The following is a 21,485-nucleotide window of genomic DNA, read 5'->3' as shown; positions in this document are numbered from 1 at the left end:
GTTATTAATTAACTGTTGTTGCATTAATTAGCAGTATTTACTTTATATTAAATGCATATAATTATACAAATGTTCGAAAAAGTTAAAAGCTTTATGTAGATTTTCAAAAGTTTATTTAGAGAATTCAAGCCAAAGGCAAAAATATAAAAGTAAAAATTATAATAATTTATGTACAAACATGTAAAGCTTAATTTTATTAAGTTTTGATGCTAAATTGCTTTTATTGAAAGTTAAAAAAAGAAAACAGAAATTCTGTGTTTTAAAGCTTCTAATATTTAATAATATTTTTTTTTTAATAATAGATTTTCTATTCATCGTTCAATTGGTGGTATCTTTTAATTTAGATTTTAATTTTGATAATTTTGTCTTCACTAAATTTTGTCTCACTGGCATCACATGCTCTTAACGCTCTCTTAGTTCCATTAATCATTTGTGTATAAAATTTCAACTGAGCTTTTTCTGCTCCGCTCAAATATTGTATTTCTCTACGCTTACAACGTCCGATGTGCTTTTATAGGTTATATATTTTCATGTTTTTAACAAAAAATGCACAGCTAACTTAAATTAATTTTCTTTCTTAAAAAAATTTAATCTTTTGCTTCTCATTTAAACCGCGTTTGATAAAAAAATTTACTGTTTTCTTAAGTATTTAAACATAAGTTATTGCAGTTGAGTTCGATATACTTATTGGCGTTGAAAAAACTTTACTAATTTTCAAAGCTCCGCTGACAAAGTGAAAGCTTGACGCAAAAGCTTGACGCAAAAGTTTAAACATTTTACGTATAATTGATTTTCTGTGGAAGTTAGGTGAAGAAAGCTTTCGTTTTAAAGTTACAAAAAAAGGTTGAACTTAATTTTTTTTATTGCAAAGCTTTTTTGGAATGTTGAAGCAAAGCTTTAAAAAAAGGTTGAATTTAATTTTTGTATTGCAAAGCTTTTGTGGGATGTTGCAATAAAGCTTTAAAAAAAAGTTGAACTTCATTTTTTTATTGCAAAGCTTTTGCGGCATGTTGACGAAAGCTCTTAAAAAAGTTTGAATGTAATTTTTTATTGCAAAGCTTTTTCGACATGTTAAAGTAAAGCTTTAGAAAAATGTTGAATTTAATTTTTTTATTTCAAAGCTTTTGCGACATGTGAAGGTAAAGCTTCAAAAAATCTTTTCTTTTTGATGTAAAATGGTTTCTTACTATTTTTAATTACAAATTGCAAAGCCTTCAAAATTTTCTATAGAGATTTAACGTGTTCGTGCTGAAGTGCTTTGTGCTTTTTGCAAGTTTCTAAAAATTTTTAAAATTATAAGTGTTATGTGGAGTAATTAAAGCTTATTTATTTCTTTATTGCAGCTAGTTTTAGAAATAAGAGAATTTTACTGTTATTTTTTAACAATTTATGTCAAAACATATATACGAAAGCTTTTTTTATTTTTATTTTTAAAAATTAATATCAAAACATATATTCGAAAGCTTTATTACTTTTTTATTATTTTTACTTTATTATTAAAAAGTTATGCCGAAACATATATACGAAAGCTTTTGTGAAATTTTAGAATCACAGTAATTTAATTAATTTTTGCTATTAGAATTAACTTATCAGCTTGAATTGAGTTTAGTTACCTTTTTCTAGACAAACGTTATCATAAATTGTCCATAGTTGGGTTACTTTTAAGCTTTCTACAGTCAAGCTTTCGCTAAAAAAATTCACTGAACTTCAAAGCTTTCAAACGGTGTACTTTTTTTATGAAGCCTTTTCACAATCATTTTGAAAACTTTCAATTGCTCAAAGCACAATAAATATTTCTCAAAAGAGTAAGGTATTTGAAGAGCTTTACATGAGTAGCTTTACACTTTAATGAAAAGTCTAAAAGCTTGCTTTATCAACCAAAAAATGTTGCTTTATATTTTTATAAGAAAATTCTTTAAGATATTTTTGTTCAACAGATCGAATTTTGTTCGAATTTTATTTATCAAAATTTATATATAGCAATTGATAATAGTAATAAAAATAATAATAATAATAGTTATATAATAAAAAACATTGTTTGAGTATAGTTTAAAGTAGCTTACTTAAGTAAAACTAAACTTATTTAGGTATACAAAATTAGAAAAAAACTTTAAGTACTACGTTGAGTTGAGTAAAGAAAGGCAAAAATATACAAAAAAGTGAAATTTTTAACTGCACGCTGAACTCAAGCGTTTGTTCGAAATGCTACACGCATAAATTACGGCTAAAGTAAAAGGTTTTGAGAATTTTATAATTATGCATTTTTTGTTTTTCATTTTGATTTGCTTCTTAATGTAATGTTCGCATTTAACTAAGGCGATTCAAAAGCACTGAAATGTTGCATTGCATACGCAGTTGCACAAAGTAAGTATGTAAAGCTCTTGCGGCAAGCTTTCATGGGGTGACAGCTTTGAGATGTGTGAAAGCTTTATGGCGCATTGTATTGGTTACTTTAACTACATACATACATACTTACATATGTTTGTTGCATTTGCTGTCGTATGTCTACATAGTTTGTATTTACTTAGTTAAACTATACTTATTTAACGCTTACTGAAAGGATTACAAAACATACTATTAACTTGGAAGCGATGTGGCGGCGAAACAATGACTGTTTTTTTGGAAAATGATTTTGAGATTTTTTTAGAATTTTGGAATTTTCTTAATTTCTGACGAAATGGTTGGAAAAAGTTGAAGAATTTTATTGAATTTCCTTTACATGAGCTGTAATAATTTATTTCATATTTCATATTTTAATTTTTTTTTTATTTTTTTTTTGTGGAAAATTATTTTCGATTCTCAATTAAGCGTGTGTGTACTTAAGTTAAACTTATTTACTTAATAAAAATATAAACACAATTAAATTTCCACGCACACTAGTTACTTAAAGTAAGTAAAACATAAAAAGGAGTTAAACTTTCATTGTTTTTGCAATTGATTTTTTGTCATTTGTCGCCCTTACCACTTTTTAGCTACTAAATTTCTACTAATATTTAGCCAATTTGCAAATTTCTCAGTGTTGCCTTGCCTCACGCGAAAGCTAACACTTAGCATTATTTATTAGATTTTATTTACTCTCTCTCTCTTTTTACGCTCGACTACTTTGTTTTTGTAAATGTGTAAACTCTTACATTTTTACTTCGCCTGCTGCTTACTTTTTCCGTTATACTTAGTTAATAATATTAGCATGAAAAAACATATTTAAGTGTATATATGCTCTTGTATATTTTTTTGTTGTTTTTTGTTGTTTTTGTTTAATTTGCAATTGCTTATCTACCATAATATATATTGTGTCCATTGCTTTGTGCATTTCTGTCCAAGTTATTGTTGTTGTCATCATCTTTATAAAAAAAACACTTAACACATCAGCTTCTTTAAACAAATACAATAACAATGTGCGCTGAGTTTATCTAATTCGCAGCTTCTTGTTTTTGCTTAGCTGCCACTTGTCTTACAAACATGCGTTTTTGTGTGTGTGTGTATTTACTTATTGCTGCTCTTGCTATTGCCTCGCATACACAATTGTTGTTGCTATTTTATTCTACATTTATTTAAACTTCTTCATACGCTCAATGATTGGGTAACTCCGTTAATGTTATGTCATATAAATCATCTTCGATCTGTTGCACTTCCAGCAGAAATATATCTTCATTGCAATAATACGAAATCATGTCGTCATCAATTTTCGCAGTAATCCTACAGAGAGTGTAGAAAGAGAAATAGAAGAGAAAAATGCATTTGATTAGAAAACATGTCGATGAATTAAAAATAATATTTTATATTGTTTATATTTCATAATTTATAGATAAGATAACTTTTGGATAGTGGGCATATATTGGGGGTTCGGCATGGGATTGATACGTACATATTACTAGCTAGCCAAACGCTAAGACACAAGACAAAATTTTGAGTTGATGAAGGTCGCTAAAATGTTCCCAGCGCAATAGAAATTATATACTATACTATATATGTATATAAAATCTATAATATACTAATTTACCTCATCTATATATATCTAGATTCTGTTGTATAACAAAATTAAATCTGACACTTTGTTCAATATGTGGTTTAATAAAATCGCGATATTATTTGAAGAGCTTTACATGAGAAGCATTATGCTTCAAAAAAAAAAAAAAATGTTGCTTATATTTTTATAAGAAAATTCTTTAAGATTTTTCTTCAACAGATTGAATTTTGTTCGAACTTTTTTTATCAAAAATTATATAGCAATTAAAAATATGTTAATTAAGGTGATAAGTTCATTGACGCAAAGCTTGAGAAAAGCGTGCCGCTAGATGGCGCTATCTTTTACCAAGTAATATGATATGTGGAAAGCTCTACTAAAGGTCTGATTTGAGAATTTTCGTTTAAAAAATGAGAACTATTTGTTTAAGAAACCGTCCGCGTAAGAAAAATACGAATTTGCTAAGAAATATTTTGAGACAAAAATTTGAATATTTCTATAAAAAATTAGCTTAAAGTGTAGGTGTATGAAGTCATAATATGCCTCAATTTTACAATTCCTTATGAAGATCGTCATCAGAGACAAATCAGTAATGACTTATGGATGGTTGTTGTAGTAGAAAAAGAATTCAGCCGAGTTGACAGTCCTTGAACGGATAAAAAATACGGAACGGGGCTTATGGATTGTTTGCTTTTGGCTTTTGGATGATGTTCTGCAGTTTTGCTTTCGATTAAAGGAGAGCTGAGGCTTCAAAAATTGAGACAATTTCCTGATCTCCTAGCAGCATTACTTAAAGGTAAGAAATTGAAGTTACCTTTCTCAAATATTCATACATCCGATTAAGCAAAACAAAAAAAATACAGACGAAGCAGGAGGTTTCAACCACACTTTTGAGATATAATTATTTTTTCTAACACGTTTGTGGAGCCTAGTGGGCCAGTGAGCCACGCATAGACCAGTTTTCGTCCTTTGCGATACCAAAGTGGAGTTCAGTTACTAGGTCCATGAGGAGTAGTCATCCTTTAGGATACCTGCATGTGATGCTAAAATTAACAGACCGATACCTTCTCAGGTGAATCATACCGTGAAGGACTCTATGGCGTCACTATCGATACTTTCTCCAGTGTATCATACCGTGATGATCATGGATGCTTACAGTACAGTCTTGCCAAAGCGAGACAAGTGCAAATGAGATGACGAAATCAAGTACGTAGTGAATCAAATAAGTAGTTTATGAAGCTTTTGAGGCAAGCTCGAAGTTTTGCTTTCAATTTAAATACTGACTTTCGGTTGCGATTAAAATCAGGGTGAGACGTCTCAACATCCCTTGCATTTTTCCTTAATAAAATATTTAAAAAAAATGACTTAAGCCACTTTCAACGTACGCCTAACCTTTCCAACGAGGTGTAAGCATAGAATAAATATATATTTTTTATTAAAACAATTATTCAGCTGTCACATAGATTAATATCATCCGGTGGTTAGACCCTAGTATTAGTCGTTAATTACATTAAATGAGCGTAAAATCGTTAAGTGCGAAATGAAACTAGAAACTAGAAACCCTCGCCTGAAGTCTATTTCACAAATGCAATTATTTAACCATTAAATTTTTATGACATAATAATTATGCAAATACTTTATATTATTCGAGATTATGGCAAAATAAATTAATAGCGGTGATGTGTAAAAGATATATTTAGCATACCCACTATATGGTTAGATTTTTAATTATTTTTAATTACATAAATCGTTAAGTTTACGCGCGCAATATTAACGGTAAAGTTAAAATAATAAAATACGGTTTTTATTTGAGGTGCAAAACACATTGAATGAGATGCTGAGGACGGTGTATTGGTGCGGTATATTTTTAATAAATTTTTGCTACTTAAATTTTCGCTCGTTGAGTGTTGTTTTTGTGAAAATAAAAGGTTCCAATAAACTATATTTCACTACACAAATATGTCATGCGTGCTTTGTGGCATTGTAGATATGTATGTATGTGGGTTTGGGGTTTGTATGTTTGGTATTTTGTACTTAATGACTGTTGGGTTGTTGAGCTTTTTTGTTTTTTTTTGTGGTTTTTTTGTGACTAAACTAATTTTGCTAGTTGTTGCACTATGTAGGTATGTATGTATTCATGTCTACTTACCCTTTCTTATTTGTACGATAAATATTATTTATACTCGCTGTTGAGATTTTGTATTTACTTTCAATCTGTAATTGAGAAATGAGAGAAAAATGATGTTTGTATTTTGTTTTTGTTTCTTTTCTTTGCTTTTGATTTGTTGTATGTTAACTGCTAATTTCGTAAACATTGTAAATAATATTTTTGTTTTTTTACTTTTTTCTAACAAACAATGTTTGTGCTGTGTTTCTTACTAAACAACGAACAAAAACTCATTTTAACTAATATCAAATTTTTTATATAATTTTTTAAAATAATTTATAATAAGTTTTTTTTTATAATTTATATTATTTTTGATATTTTATTTTTATTGAAATAGAAATATTGCCAATTTCATTTGTTTTCGCCCAAGCTAATTTTTTACAAATGCAGCCTAAAAGTAGACACTGTTTTTTTGCTCTAATTTGAAGCGCTGTTATAATACAAAACTATTTTGAAGATACAGTTTTTTTAAGCATACCTTTAAGGTAATTCCGATAAATAAAATCATAATCAAATTCGACATGCCAATTGTGAGCTTTTGCTACTATGAAAGCTTTTCGAATAGATTTTACGAGCTAGCAAGAAACATTTGAATTTTATTGTATTTATGTACATTGTGTAATTTCATAGGCCAGATTATAACGGTGTACTGTGTCAATGTGTGATCATGTTTTGTGGAGTGTATGCGTGAGATGGAGATGTCGTATGTATGTATGCAATGAGTGAGGGCATGAAAGCTACCGAGACAGAAACTATTTCGTGAACTTCCGTTGAGAATGAAAGCATAATTCCAAGTTTCGAACTTTATTTATTTTAGTTGAGAAAAAATGTTATAGGACAGGGTGTCTCAAGTGAAAAAAATTATTTAAAGTATTTTTAAAATATATTTTTTTTAAATTTAATTTAAAGTCATATTTATTACAAAAATTAGGAAAAAAATAAATAAAAAAAAATAAAAAAAAATAAATTAAAAAAATTAAATATATTCAATAAATTTCTTAAATATTTTTAAATTTAATTTCATTTCATTTTTATAAGAAAAAATAAGCAAAAAATTAAATGAAAAAAAAAATTAAAAATATTTTTATAGAACAGGGTGATGCAAAAAAATTAAATTAAATATACATATGTATGTAAAAGATTTTAAAATATTTTTTTAAATTATTTTTTTAAATATGGATTTAATTTATTAAAAAATGAAAATTACTGTATGTATAATTGCACATGTCGAACTTTATTTATTTTAGATAAAAGAATAAATAAATTTTTTCCAATAGTTGCCATACACAGTGGGATCCAAGTGCCAAAAATAAATATTAAATATATTTGAGGCGATTTTTAGTGCTTTTTCATTCAATTTAATCTTATTCTTATTACAAAAAATTAAGAAAAAGTGATGAAAATAATAAATAATTTCAAATGTCGAACTTAATTTATTTTAGGTGAAAAAAATTAACTTTTTATAAGACAGGGTGATGCAAAAAATAAAAATTAAATTTATTTAAAGGATTTTTTAATTTTATATTTATTAGATAAATAATAAAAAAAAAATTTAAATAATATATAATTCAAAACTACGAACTTTATTTATTTTGGGTAAAAAAAACTAATAATTTTTTTAAAGAACAGTGTGATTCAAGTGAAAAAAATTTAAATACATTTAAAGGAATTTTTAAATATTTTTTAAATTTAATTTCGTTTTTCTTAGAAAACTTAAAAATAAAAAATTAAAATTTTGAGTCGTTTGAAATAACGGATTATGAGGAATATTTTTAAAATTTAATTCAATTTCGTTTTTCCTATAAAACTTAAAAATAAAAAATTAAAATTTTGAGTGGTGACATTTTTGCCTTGAACAGTTTTGAAATAATGGATTATGGAGGAATCAAAGCGATTTTAATAACGGATATTTTTTTTCTCTCTTAATAAAATGTCAAATATATTTTTTATTATAAATTTTATTAAAATAACACACTCTTTTTTTACACTTTCAAACAATTTTAACTTTTTTAAGTATATTTTACACATTTATCTTTATGCTTTTAATCATAATACATGATCTTTGCATTATTTTAAAATTAAATATATAAATATTATATTATCCTCATAGTTTATATTTAAAAAACAAACTGTCTTCGTATAATTTCTTTGAATTTTATCGCTTCTAAATATATTTGTATGTTTGTATGGAATGTCATGAGGTAATGAATGGGCGGAGCAATGAAGCATTCAAACATGCAACTTACATGGAATTAATGATCGATCTTAGCCGTCGCCATACTTGCATGTTATACACAACAATCACACACATACGTACATGCACACACACATATATTTGATGCATTATATAAAAAGGTATGAAATATCAACTAAGTAACTGATATTCATTGGCATTATTTTGAATCGCCAACTTTTTTTCGCTGCACTTTAATTAATTAATATTTTACAGCTAAGTTATTTGCTCTGAGAAGTCATTAAACATACGAACATCAAATCGTTGTTCGTCGCTCGTCGATCAGCGTTCGTCAATATGCTGATCCTGGTGTACAGTAGTTGTTGTGCTGTGCCGCCATTTGCATATGGAATTCGCATAAAATTTTCATTTTTATTAACTAGTTTAGTGAAGTGTCTTCGAAAACGACCAAATGTTCTTCAAACTAACTACTCGGTATGCGAACTATTGGTGCGCGTGTGCGCAGTGTATGTGTGTGTGTGTGTGTCTGTGCTATGTATGAAAAAATCATATTTATTGAGCGAGCAAATAGATTATTGTCAGCTTAGTGTTGTTGTTTATATTTATTTTGCATTTAGTTTTTCTGCGCTTGCGGTTATTACTGTTGTTGTTGTAGCCGATAATTATAAATTATTAATTAAACAACACTATGTAGACATTGCTGTTGTTGTTGTTGCTGCTGTAGTTGCGGTTTTAATTTCAACAATTTACTCTTTGTTGGTCATTAGGTGCTTATTTGTGGTGTTGTTGTTGTTATGCTTGTTGTTGTTATTGTTGTTTTGGTTGTAGTGATGCTTTGATTGCAATGATTAATTGCCTGAGATTTGCATTTTTCACTTTTGTGTTGCGGTTGTAGTTGTTATTGTACTTGCTATTATACCACAAAGTGTTGGGTGGGTGTGTTTGTGCATTAATTTCATATTGCAGCTATTTATTTGTTGTTTTTATGTTTAAGTTAACATTGAATGACGTTTATGAATGATTATTAATAATTAATTATTATTTTGTAGTTATTTTTTTATTATTTGCTAGTTGATTAGCAGAGCCAAAGTAAACCATAAAAAAATAATCGAGAAATGCAATTTTCCCTAACGTTCAAGCATGAAGCTGGTCGTATGAATTGATTGATTAAATAGAACTAATTAATTAGAACTTCGAACCCTATTGATCTAATATACATATTTGTTTGGAGGAAAATATTTTAAAATTTTCAGAAATAAAAAATATTTTCTATAATTTCGAAAACAAAAAATATTTTCTTTAATTTCAAAAACAAAAAATATTTCCTTTAAAAAAAATGATTTGAATTTTTTGAGTTTATTGTTTGAAAATACTCTAAAATCAATAAGCAATTTTTTTTTTGAAAAATTTTCTAATATAAAAAACATTACTTTCTAGCTTTAAATAAAAAATTTAGAAGGGTTTTGAAAAGCCGCGTCTGCCTTAAAAAAGCTCCCTCTTCTCATCAATAAATTTTAATAAAACTAAAAAAAATCATAATTGTGCTTTTTCACTTCTTGACCACCCTGTGACTATTGCTTTATATAGTATATATTACCCGGTTAGCAGTATTTTGTTTTTTTTTGTTTTTAATAAATTTAATAAATTTAGTTTAAAATGAGTTTTTGTGTTGCAACTAAAATTAATTAATGAAAGAATGCTAATACCAAATGTCTAGTACTATATTAAGTAGTAGGTAACTTTTGGTTGGGAGGTGGTGAGGAGTGAGGTATAGTTCGTAAACAAAAATACAAAAGTAGGCTTACCGCATTCAAGAGGCCAATAGTGGTGGGCGGCACCACATGCAGCGGCGTATAGATTTCCTCGTTCTCCTGTCGCACGAACAGCATAACGCGTTCGCTGGTGGGCGGTGTCATGCGTCCGCGCTTCATTGGTGGCACAAAATCGCCCATGGCACTGGGTACTAGACCTTGATCCAGCAGGTGGTCCTTCTTATCGCTGTAAGAGGAAGGCAAAAGCGAATGTGAATATATGTAAATATATATTAATTAAAGCAATAAATATTATTTATAGGGTGCTTTTTCCGTCTACAACTTTTAGCTTATTAACAGTTAAGTTTCGATATGCTTTACTAATGTTCGAAGTGAAGAAAAAACAGCCTGCAAATGTTTTTAACTTAATATGAATCTAAGAGTATTAAGCCACAAATGATTTCAAGTGTCGAGAACATGAAGTTCATAAGGAAAACTTGTCTTTTAGAGAAAATTCAGCATTCAGTTATTTTTTTCCTGTTTATGGGCGTTTGACAATGCGCCCATCGCTCACGCGCTCGCTCAAATTCGAGCACATAAAAGCGCAACGATTTTTACATATACTCACGTCTGCACGTCGGGCGGAAAATGATTGTGGAATTTGAGTGTTGGCGCCGCCACTTTTTGGCCATGCAACAAGAATGGTGATGTGCCTTTGAGATCTGGTGCGCCGGTCAGTGAATCAGTCTCATGGCCATAAAAGCTCTGTAAAGAAAAGTAAAATATATAATTGATTAGTTAACAAATTACTTTAAAGAAATATAACGGTAAACAATATAATATATATAATAAAAATAAAAAAATACCGGAAAAAACTTAAAAATTATAAAATAAAAATAAAAAAATTATAAAACATAAAATTTCTATAATAAAAATAAAATAAAAAATGTAACAGTAAAAATTTTATTCTATCATAAATATTGTGTTTTTGTATTCTAAGCAGCAAATATTAAGAAAATTAGTCGAAATTCAACGTGTAATTTCAATTGCGCCGAAAACTATGCTGCATACTGTAACTTTTGCGCCCAAAAGTATACTAAAAATGTTATACTTTACTTTTACGCCCCTATCTGAGGTTTGGATTAAAACAGCAAATTTAAATTACGTCGAAAACTATGCTACATACATATTTTAACTTTATTATTCTGCTCTCAAAAGTATGCTATAAAGTTTTAACTTTACTTTCAGACACATATTTGTGCTTTTCATCAATACTGTTAACTATTTACAATAACTATAATTATATAAATTTACAATAATCGATTTTCCGCTACTCACCTTTTCCATATCATCGGCGGGCGAGAATAGTACCGGTGGCTTTTGCAAATCCTGCATTGTATAGAACTCCGAACGATCGGTAACCGGATGATACAGCTCATCGAGCTTCTTGCGTCCTGTGGCGGTCATTTTACGCTTGGCAGCGCGTCGCTCTTCATCGCGTGTTTTGCGCTCAGCACCCTGTAAGCGAGAAGGAAAAGAATTTCAATTAAATAACTCAGAAAATCTTTTATAATCAAAGAAATTAAATAGTTGTGGCAAGTACAAATGAAAAACTGTGTCATTTGGTATTTAAGAAGTCCATTGGGTATACACACACAGTCAGACATACACGCCAAATATGCGCGCATGTATACGCCACAAAGGCCAAACGAGGTCGGCGTTTTTATACCAATTAAGTGACAATGTGTCCCAGCACGCAATTAGAGCCAATACAGACTTTAACAAGACTTACTTACATAACAGACGCGAATAATGTGAAGCAAAGCATAATAAGAAGTTGAAAACAAGAGCGAAAATCAATAATAAACACCTTACAACGTGAAAAATTTAAAGAAGTAAAAAAAAAAATGTGATTGTTTGACCTTCAAAGTGTCGGCGCGCAGTCACGTTCGTTGCTTAAGTCTTTTGTTTGCGCTGAGTTCGTTGGTTGTTTGCTCGAATTCAGTTTATTTTTATTTTTTCTTCAACTTTTTTTTTTTGCTTTGCTGGTATTTCTTGTACACACTCTCGATAACTTATGGTTAAAGCGTATTTTATGATTGCTTCTTGATTGCTCTCGTTGTTTGCGATTTGGTGCGACTTTATTGTAGTTGTTGTTGTTGCTAATATTACTGTCAGCTAGTCATGCATATGTGATTGAATTATTATCGAGCGCACATTTTATTAGAGACAGTGTGTGTGTGTGCGTTGCTGTTAATTGATTTTTTCCTCAAGCGGCTTGGCGGGGTCATAATAAAATATTGTGTGGTAAGTGTGTTAAAAAACACAAAAAAAATTAGATGTTAAGTAGTTAGAAGTAATGAATATTATACCTTACATATAAATATATATATATAAATATACATATGTATATGTGAGTAAGTGTGTGTGCGCTGTCTGCATAGAAATGAAAGACGAAATCAGTCAAATACAGCAGCGCTGTGGTCTAAGTTTTGGACAGCGACGGTAACAGTGATTTGACAGCGCGCTGTTAAGGCGCTGCTGTTGATTGCATGGGTGGGCTGTCGGTAATAGAGCGACGGCAGCAATAAACAGTGACAGTGACAGGGCACATCGAAAAGGTAAAAAATTAAAAAAATAAAAAAACGACAACAACAAAGAAAATGTCAACAACAACAATAAAAAATGGTAGCTGACGTTTTTCCAGCCTTATTGTTGCGCTCTAGCACACGCACGCGCCTAAAAAGGTACCATATATGTATATACATATATGTACATATGTATGTAAGTATGCACACATGCATGCAGTAGCAAGAAAAATGCTTGCGTTGACAATGTTTAGCTTGATTTATGCTTCGATTTATGCGGCAAATAAATCCAAAGTCAAGCGCAATTCTACAGCGGCTAACTTCAGTAGCCGCAACAATAAAAATAATCACAACAACAACAATATCAACAACACCAGCAACAACTCAACAACCTTGATGTTGTTCAATATGATCTATGGAGCCACTTAATTGTAGTGTGTTGACAGCAGAGTATCTAAAGCGCTCACCACACTCACACCCATACACATATGAGTTGTTATGTTTAACGTAGCTAAGTCGCTACATGCAGCACAGAGGGTAGTGTTGACACAAATGCTTAATAAATGACCCGCTGATGAACTTTGTCAGCCAATGCAATGCATCAAACTAATGAAGCCATCAGCGTGTAGCGGCGCTCGCTAATACAATTGATTAGTATATACATATGTATGTATATATACGAAAAAGCGTATAAGAACCTGCAAGCTGGCGCTCGGACAGCTGAGAATACCTGCAAGCCACGGCAGCGCAATAAATGTGCAATTTTGCGCTGCCACAAATTGTAGAAAATGTCTGTGTTTCAATAAAAAAATAAAAATAAAGAAAAACAGAAATCGCATCGACGAAATAGCAGAAGTTAAGAGCTCTCAGCACATGCTTAAACATGTAGGTTGCTGCATGCTGAAGGGTACAAACGATAATGGCTTGATTGGCTACTGCAACCAATTATGCAAATGCCTCGCTGGCGACATTTATTGTGGGATAATGTTGGTGAATGTGACCGAAGATTTGCACTTAGTGCAGCAGTTGCTGGAGGGGTTATATAGTTGGCACTCTGTATATGCATATATGATGGGGACTGGAGTTTTTAAGATGAGTAGGCTTGTATCAATTGGAAATACTTTTAAAACTCCCTTTTAGAGCATCAGAAACTTGCAACAGTTTGTTGATCAAGGAATATGAGCGAAAAAAATAATACTAAAAAATTTAAAAAATATTGAAATCATTAAAAACCAACAAAAACGTTGACTTAGGCTGCAACAGAGCCATAATACCCTTTATAGGTGCATTTTTTATGACATAAAAAGTTAAAAAAAAAATATTTTTCATGAGTTTGATCAGTCAGTTTGTATGGCAGCTATATGCTATAGTGGTCCAATGTGTACAATTTCTTCGAAGCTTATAGCGCTATCTTGGAAAATGATCAATGGTGAATTTCGTGCAGATATCTTGTTAAATAAAACATTTTTCCATAAAGAATATGATTTTGATGGGTCAAATTATAGCTGCTATAGACTATAGTAGTCCGATAACCAAAAAATGAGGAGAAAAGAACGTGTACAAAGTTTCAAATCAGGGTTTCAGAAAGATATCTTAAAAAATGAGAAACTCGTAGTTCGCCTATATACGAAACTACTGACATGGCTAATAGATCTCGTTACGCTGATAATTTTTTAATTCCCAGCTAAAATAAAAGCTCGTAAAATCTGTCGAACAGAACGTAGATACCACAAAAATACCAGAAATTCTTAAATAATCGATTTCTTTGTTTGCAAAAGAGACCTCCTTCTGCTTAGCTCTAGATTTTTGATCTCAAAATGCTCTCCCCGTAACCGAAATTATTGAAATGTGAATTTTTTGTTGTTGTTTTTGTTTTAGCATAAAACCATTTTAAAAATTTTAAGAATTTTTGCTGAGTTTGCTCTCTCTTTGCTCTCGAATAAATAATTATTTTTTTTTTATCTAAAAGACGAATTAGAGAAGAAAGAGGACTAATAGCTCAAGAAAAGCCATTTATTTTCCTCTAATTCTTCTTTTAAATCAAAAAATTACTTAATTATTCGAGAGATCGGGTCAACAAGCCCTTCATACCTTAGTAAAATCATTTTTTAATGTTTTGAAGAAAAACTTACTTAGCAAATATTGCAAAAATGCTAAACGTAAAAAAAAATACAAAAAACAAAATGTAAAAAAAAATATAAAAAAAACATTAAAATATTATTGAACATACAACATCAGCGGATAAAGCAACAAAAGCGCCGAAACATTTCGCTACCACCAACGAAACCCACGCGAAACACAGTAAGGCATTTAATCACTTTTGTTAAGCAATGTCCCCACTCAGTGATTGGAAATACGCAGGCGTGCTGACGAATGGCCAGTCAGAGGCACAGCCATACCGCAGCGAACAATGAACCAGCCAAATGGAGACAGAAAGCAGAGCAATAAATGCAGAGTGTGTGCAGTTAATGTGGCACCGATGTTGAAGATGAGACCGATGCTGTTGCCGACGATAGGCGAAGCAGTGCGCGGCGGCAGCGATAGTGGCATCGATCGTTAGGAGTGCAGCGCGACCGCAATTATGTGGACGGCAAAGTGTACCAGATACCAGAAAAAAAGTGAATAAGACTAACAATAACAAAAAACAAAAAAAAAGAGTAAAAATGAGAACAAAATAAAGAAATTGAAGTAAATAGAGCGACAGTGTGTGCAGCTGAAGATGCTTGCAACAGGCAAACGCAGTGGTAATATTGAAAAGACAGCAACTAAAGTGGACATGTAACAGTCTAATCACTGTGTACGAATGTTGCATGCCGCATGCCGTACGCCGTTTGTTGCATGCCTCACTTAGACGCTGACTTAATTTGCCAAGCGCGCTGTCCACTTGATTGTGTGCGTGTGTGAGTGTTCACTGCTACGCATACAAGCATGTGCCGCTTGTTGCATGGAGCCTCTTCATCACCAAATGCCATTTGCTTAAGAATTCGCGTAGCATTGTGATAAGACACACACACGTGCACATACACTCACAGCGATGAAATGAGTTAGTTCAACCGACATTGCGGATGCGACTTGCCAACTTTGATCGCTCCTCAGCCGCGGCCCAGCTACACCGCCGCCGTCGCGTTGCGCCGCAGCTGTCAATGGTCGTTTGGCGCGATTGGATGCAGATAGGCGCTTTATAGTTATAAGATCGTATAATTTATAGATGTGGACGTCGTTTGTGGAGTAAAAACAGCGATAGGCGCTTTTCGCATTTCTAGCTGCACATACATACATATATCTGTATATATGTGTGTATATGCAAAGTAACTGGCATATATTACAAATGCCAATTTGTGCCCGAGCTGATAAGTATACGCGCGTTTGTGTGTGTGTTTACAAATGAGCTGTTGCCAAGATTATGGTTCTGCTGGTGCTGATGCTGGTGCTGGTGTTGGCCGACTCCGCGTTCGAGTGCGTTCGCGCGTAATTAAGAAATAAAATGCCGGAAATTCACTGATTGTTAGACACGTCCACATATCCGGGCGCACATCCTTGCCACTGCGGCTGCTCGCTACGGCAGCCAAGTGCGCGTTGCGCGCTAAAAATAGTCGCATGTGAAATAGCGGCAAATCGTTGATTAGCGCGCCTGGAGTTTCAATGCAAATTAAGTGCAGAACCAAGTTGAGTGGAGCGTTATGTAATGAGAAATTAATTTATGATTTATGCAGACGTGGAACCAAGTGGGAATGGTAAAATGAAGGTGCGCATAAAGGAATGGTTAATTAAATATATATGAATAGTAATAAAATATTAAAGAGTAAGTATAAATGGAGAAAAATTGATTGCGGAATTTAAGATTATTGGAAATTTAATTTTTAATTTAAATTAAATAAGATGTACAAGCAACTCAGATGTGAGCTCATATAAGAGAAAAAGCAAGGAGAACGTCGACTTTAGTTGCAGACAAGCTATAATACCCTGCACATGTATATTTTTGGGAGGCTTGAAGGCTAAGAAAAGAACTTTGTCTTGATTTTGATCGTTTAGTTTGTATGACAGTTATATGTTATAATCAACCGATCTGAACAATTTTTATGGAAATTTTAGCTATTGACCGCAATATGTGCACAATTTCGTGACGATATCTTGTCAAATAAAAAAGTTTTTCATACAAGGACCTCATTATGACCGATCAACTTGTATGGCAGCTATATGCTAAAGTGATCCGATATGAACCATTTATACTGAGATTGTATTGTTGACTTGGATAATAATCCTTATAAAATTTCGTGACGATATATTGCCGAATAAAAAAGTTTTCCATACAAAGACTTGATATTATCCGATCTACTTGTATGGCAGCTATATGCTATAGAGGTTCGATACAAACAATTTTTTTCGGAGATCATACAATTGTCTTGAACAATAATCCGAGCAAAATTTCGTGACGATATCTTGTAAAATAAAAAAGTTTTTCATACAAAGACTTGATTTCGACCGATCAACTTCTATAGCAGCTATATGCTAAAGTGGTTCGATATTGGCAATTCCGACAAATGAGCAGCGTCTAGGGGAGAAAATAATGTGTGCAAAATTTTAAAGTGATATCTCAGAAACTGACGCGCAAGTTCGCGTATATACAGACGGCAAGTTAATATATTCTGTTTACGGTATATAAATATATATTTTTCTTCCAGTAATTAATTAATTTAATTTTTTTTTTCAAAATAATTTTTTATTGTAATTTTTGTATATGAACATATAAGTTCTTGTTTAAGAAAATGTTGTTGTAACACTTAAAACTTATTTGTCAAATTACTTTAAAGAATGCTGCCGAATCGAGGGTCTCGGTGCGTATAAAAATTTGAAGCCATTCCATTCACATAAAGCCAAAAAATTTTAAGGTCTCATATACATATAAACATACTGGGTTGAAGTAGTTCAAAGCAAAAAGTTCACCAACACCACACGCCACCTACCACAAAACTAAAAAGCGGGAAACACCAACAGTTGTTTGTTATCGTTCAACACCTTAACTGGTGCAGCCTCTTAGGCAAAAGACCTCAATGAGATGTACACCGATATTAAGTGGGAAATTTGTTGAGTGAATTTACGCGCCAACGACAAACAAGCGAGTGTGTTGAATAAAGCAACAACAAAGCCAACAGCAAGTGCTGGCGATAACAACTACAATATTTCCATCATGCACCACGCACAACAACAAAAGCAATGCAAATGCAACAATTGCTAATAGCTTAAAGTGACAGCTTTGGGCCGTTTTCATAAAACAGTTAAGTGTATTGACCATCAAGCGATGGACATGGACGAAATCGACACGAAAGCCGAGGCGAAATAAAGTGATTGCCGCTTAATGGTGTGTGTGTTGCGTGCGCATACATACACACAAGCATACGCATTTGGTGTTGCTCATGGCCAGCCGGCAGCTGATATGTAATATTGAACGCGAGTTGGGAGAATTTTTGATTGAGTGCAACAACAACACACCGCACAGAGACAGTGTTTTGCGATGGTTGATGGCAGGATGGTGGAAATTGAGTTGCATATCAGGCGATTGAAATGGCGCAAATGACAGCCGAGACAACGGCGCAAATAAGAAATAAGCAAAAAGAAACGGAAATACAACAATAAAAACAATTACAACAACGTGGCGCGCTTTTAGTTTTGCTGCGCGAACTGACAGCTAATGGCTATTTACTGAAAGAAGAAGAAATGTGGAAAAAATAGCGAAAAGTGCAGCCAACAACAATGCCAGCAACAACAACTGGCTAATAAATATGCAACATTATTGATGCTGTTGCCGTTCAATTGATGGTGGCGGCATTTAAATATTTAATTGCGCTGGCAGAAAGCGGAGGGGCGTCGCCGACTGCAATGCCCGTAACTGTGTGTGTGCGTGTGTGTGTTTTGTGTCTCTAGCCAGACATAGTATGTGTTGCTGCGGTGGCATTAATGGAAATTTCATTTTAATCTTTCTCCACATTTTTTATATACTACCCAACAATTTATTTATTTAGCTATGTTTTTGTTGTTATTCGTCGTTTTTTTGATATTGCCATTTTTGTAGCATCCATGATTCTAGCGAAAAGCTGTTTACAAGCTTTTACAACAACACTCCGCATTTAATGCGCTTTTATAAGCCAGTGGAAAATATATATACATATATACCCATAAATATATGATAGATATATGTTTCTGATATTTATATATCTATATATGTATATGCACCGTTGAATGCACGTGTCACAGGCGCCTGTGGCGCAGTCCTCAGCTAAGCGACTGTTTGTTTACACGCTTGAATGCCTTTATTTGTAAAAGCAAACGGCTTGCATGTATGCATATGGACAGACATTTTTCACTGCATACATTTGCGCATTAGTGTGGGCATTTGCCTGGCGTAATTAGCAATCAATCACAATTTTTAATTTCCCAACTACAGTTTTTAAGTTGTGCGTTTAATGGATTTTGCTGTCATTGATAAAAATATGCACGTTTATACGTGTGTGTGTGTGTGTGCCTATTAGCTTATCTATTTGTTGCTGGTGTGTGTGTTTGTGCGTTTATTAAAAAATCAGCTAGATTTTAAGCAATTGCGCACTTTGCTATGCCTCGTTGCACAAACAAGTTTGGCGCTTAAGTCTTTCGTTTGCGTCTGCTCCGTATTGAAGACTTCGCTGTCCAATTTGCTATCAGACATTTATTGCCGACGACCATATTTTGCCATTTTTTAATGCTTAATTAAGCGCCACGCCTGCAGTGGCACGCAGTATTGCGCAATGAAATGAGGAGTTAAGTTCTTTAAGCTTGAATATACGCGCATCTCTATGTGTTTGTTGTTGTAGTTGGGGTCCTGAACTTTGTAAGGCTTGCAGAAGTTCATAGAAAACGATAGAAAACGAGGAAAAACAACAACTTAACTGTACTTAAGTTTTAATATACTTTAAAACTAAAAATAATTTGATTTTGCACAATAAGTTTGTATGGCAGCTATATGCTATAGTGGTCTGATCTGAACGATCTGTTCGGAGTTTATCCAGTGCCCTTTAAGAATAATCTGTACCGAATTTCGTGAAGATATCTTGTAAGATAAAAAAGTTGTCTATACAAGCGGTTGATTTTCATCTTTCACTTTGTATGACAGCTATATGCTATACTGATCCGATCTGATTAAGTTTTGCAGAGCTTGTAGCCTTGCCTTAGGAAATGATCTATGTAAAATTTCGTGAAGCTATCGTGTCAGATAAAAAAGTTTTTTATACAAGTGGTTGAGTTTAATCGTTCAGATTGTATGACAGCTATATGCTATAGTGATCCGATCCAGACAATTGGCTTGAGGATTGTAGTGTGGTTTGCTTGTAATGATTTATGCTAATTTTTGAGAGGATAGCTTGTCAAATAAAAAGTTTTTCCATACAAAAGCTTGATTTTGATCGTTCGGTTTGTATGGCAACTATATGTTATAGTAGTCTGATATCAGCGTTTCTTACTAAAAATATGGTGAGAGAAGAGAAAAGAACGTGTGCAAAATTTCAGTTCGATATCTCAAAATCTGAGAGACTAGTTCTCTAACATATAGGCGGACATGGCTAAATCGACCGAGCTCGTGACGCAGTTCTTTTTTTTTAGGGATGTGTATTATAATGGGTCTCTAAAGTGTCTTTCTGGATGTTACAAACTTCGTGATTAACTTAATATACTTTGTTCAGTGCGATTTAAGTGTGAAATTAGCTGTGTTGCAAGTATATCTTTGAAGGCAACGACTTGTAAGTGGAGAAAATGTTTTTTCAAGCTTTGACGATTAACTTTCCACTTAAAAAGAAGTGGCTCGGAAATAAATGTTTCAGCCAAAAGAAGTGTTAGTCATTCTCGAAGACTCTACTAGTTGTTTCCTCAAAAATAGGAGATTCGGAACCTTTGGCACCAAAAATAGTTCAGGAGGTCTTCTAAGAAACTTCTGTTACACCAAATCACAATAATCTTGGTATCAACTCTCTTATTGTCCACTTGCTGCAGCTGCAAGTTGATCTCTGCATTTTTATAAAACAAATAGTGAAGCCTTGTAGCTGCAAGCCAATTACATCCGAACAATTAACGTGTAAGCGTGCGACAATAAAAGTTACGCCCCAGCGCGCAGCGAAAGCATGAAAGAGGTTTGTCACAACGCGCATGGCGCTACACACAGTCGCTGCCATATGTAACAATTAAGAATGCAAATGCGCATATGTAAGTGGCAAGTGTACGCTTGCAACAAGTTTGTTGCACATACATAAATGTAGCATGTTGTAACAATTGGCGCTGGCTTAGCCGGTGGTAGCGCTGGTGGACGCCGTTTTGGTAAGTGTATGTTGCATCCTTGTTGCCTGTTGCTGCCACATGCATGTAATTATCAGCTGCGGCACATCAGCCTCACGGCTTACAAGGCGCAACACAAATTGCATGGCAGCAGCAGGAGTGCTGCCGCCAAAAACACACGGTGTGCTTGAAGAAAAATATAAAAAAAAATTTAAAAAAAATTAAAATAAAAATGGTAAAAAACCGACACTCACACAGAGTGCAACACAATACGAAGAAGCAGAAAACGACAAGCGCGTATGCAAAAGAATGCCAGCAAATACCGCTAGCTGCTGGTCGCAGCACGGAGGCGTCGGGAGCGCGTCTGCTCGGCGCAATAAATCAGAATTTCGTAAAATTTATTGCCGCCACATGGTAGGCGCTGCTGCTGCTGCCGATTTTTGTTGCTGTTGTTGCAACGATTTTCACATTCTTATTATTAAAATTTCCCGGTTGCCTTGTTGTTGTTGTGTTGCTAGCATGTAGT

At 32.7% G+C, this 21,485-nt stretch overlaps 1 protein-coding gene across 9 annotated transcripts in view; it reads right to left on the bottom strand.

The window, feature by feature from the left end:
• Positions 1-630: 630 nt before the first annotated feature.
• The window catches only part of LOC105229403 (protein grainyhead), a 286,235-nt gene continuing 265,380 nt past the window's right edge, over positions 631-21,485 (bottom strand). For 8 of the 9 annotated variants that reach the window (XM_049451848.1, XM_049451847.1, XM_019991500.3 and 5 more), the window contains 5 exons: positions 11,415-11,594; positions 10,705-10,841; positions 10,131-10,323; positions 6,114-6,178; positions 631-3,696 (listed from right to left, as the gene is read on the bottom strand). In XM_049451848.1, coding sequence (XP_049307805.1) covers positions 3,570-3,696; positions 6,114-6,178; positions 10,131-10,323; positions 10,705-10,841; positions 11,415-11,594 — 702 coding nt within the window. In that variant the 3' untranslated portion in view covers positions 631-3,569. The remainder of the gene's footprint in view (positions 3,697-6,113; positions 6,179-10,130; positions 10,324-10,704; positions 10,842-11,414; positions 11,595-21,485) is intronic. The other variant, XM_049451849.1, reaches the window with a different exon arrangement.

The sequence above is a fragment of the Bactrocera dorsalis genome, chromosome 3 (genome assembly GCF_023373825.1).
Source record: "Bactrocera dorsalis isolate Fly_Bdor chromosome 3, ASM2337382v1, whole genome shotgun sequence".
NCBI classification, from domain to species: Eukaryota; Metazoa; Arthropoda; class Insecta; order Diptera; family Tephritidae; genus Bactrocera; species Bactrocera dorsalis.
This window is presented reverse-complemented; position numbering and strand designations above follow the sequence as displayed.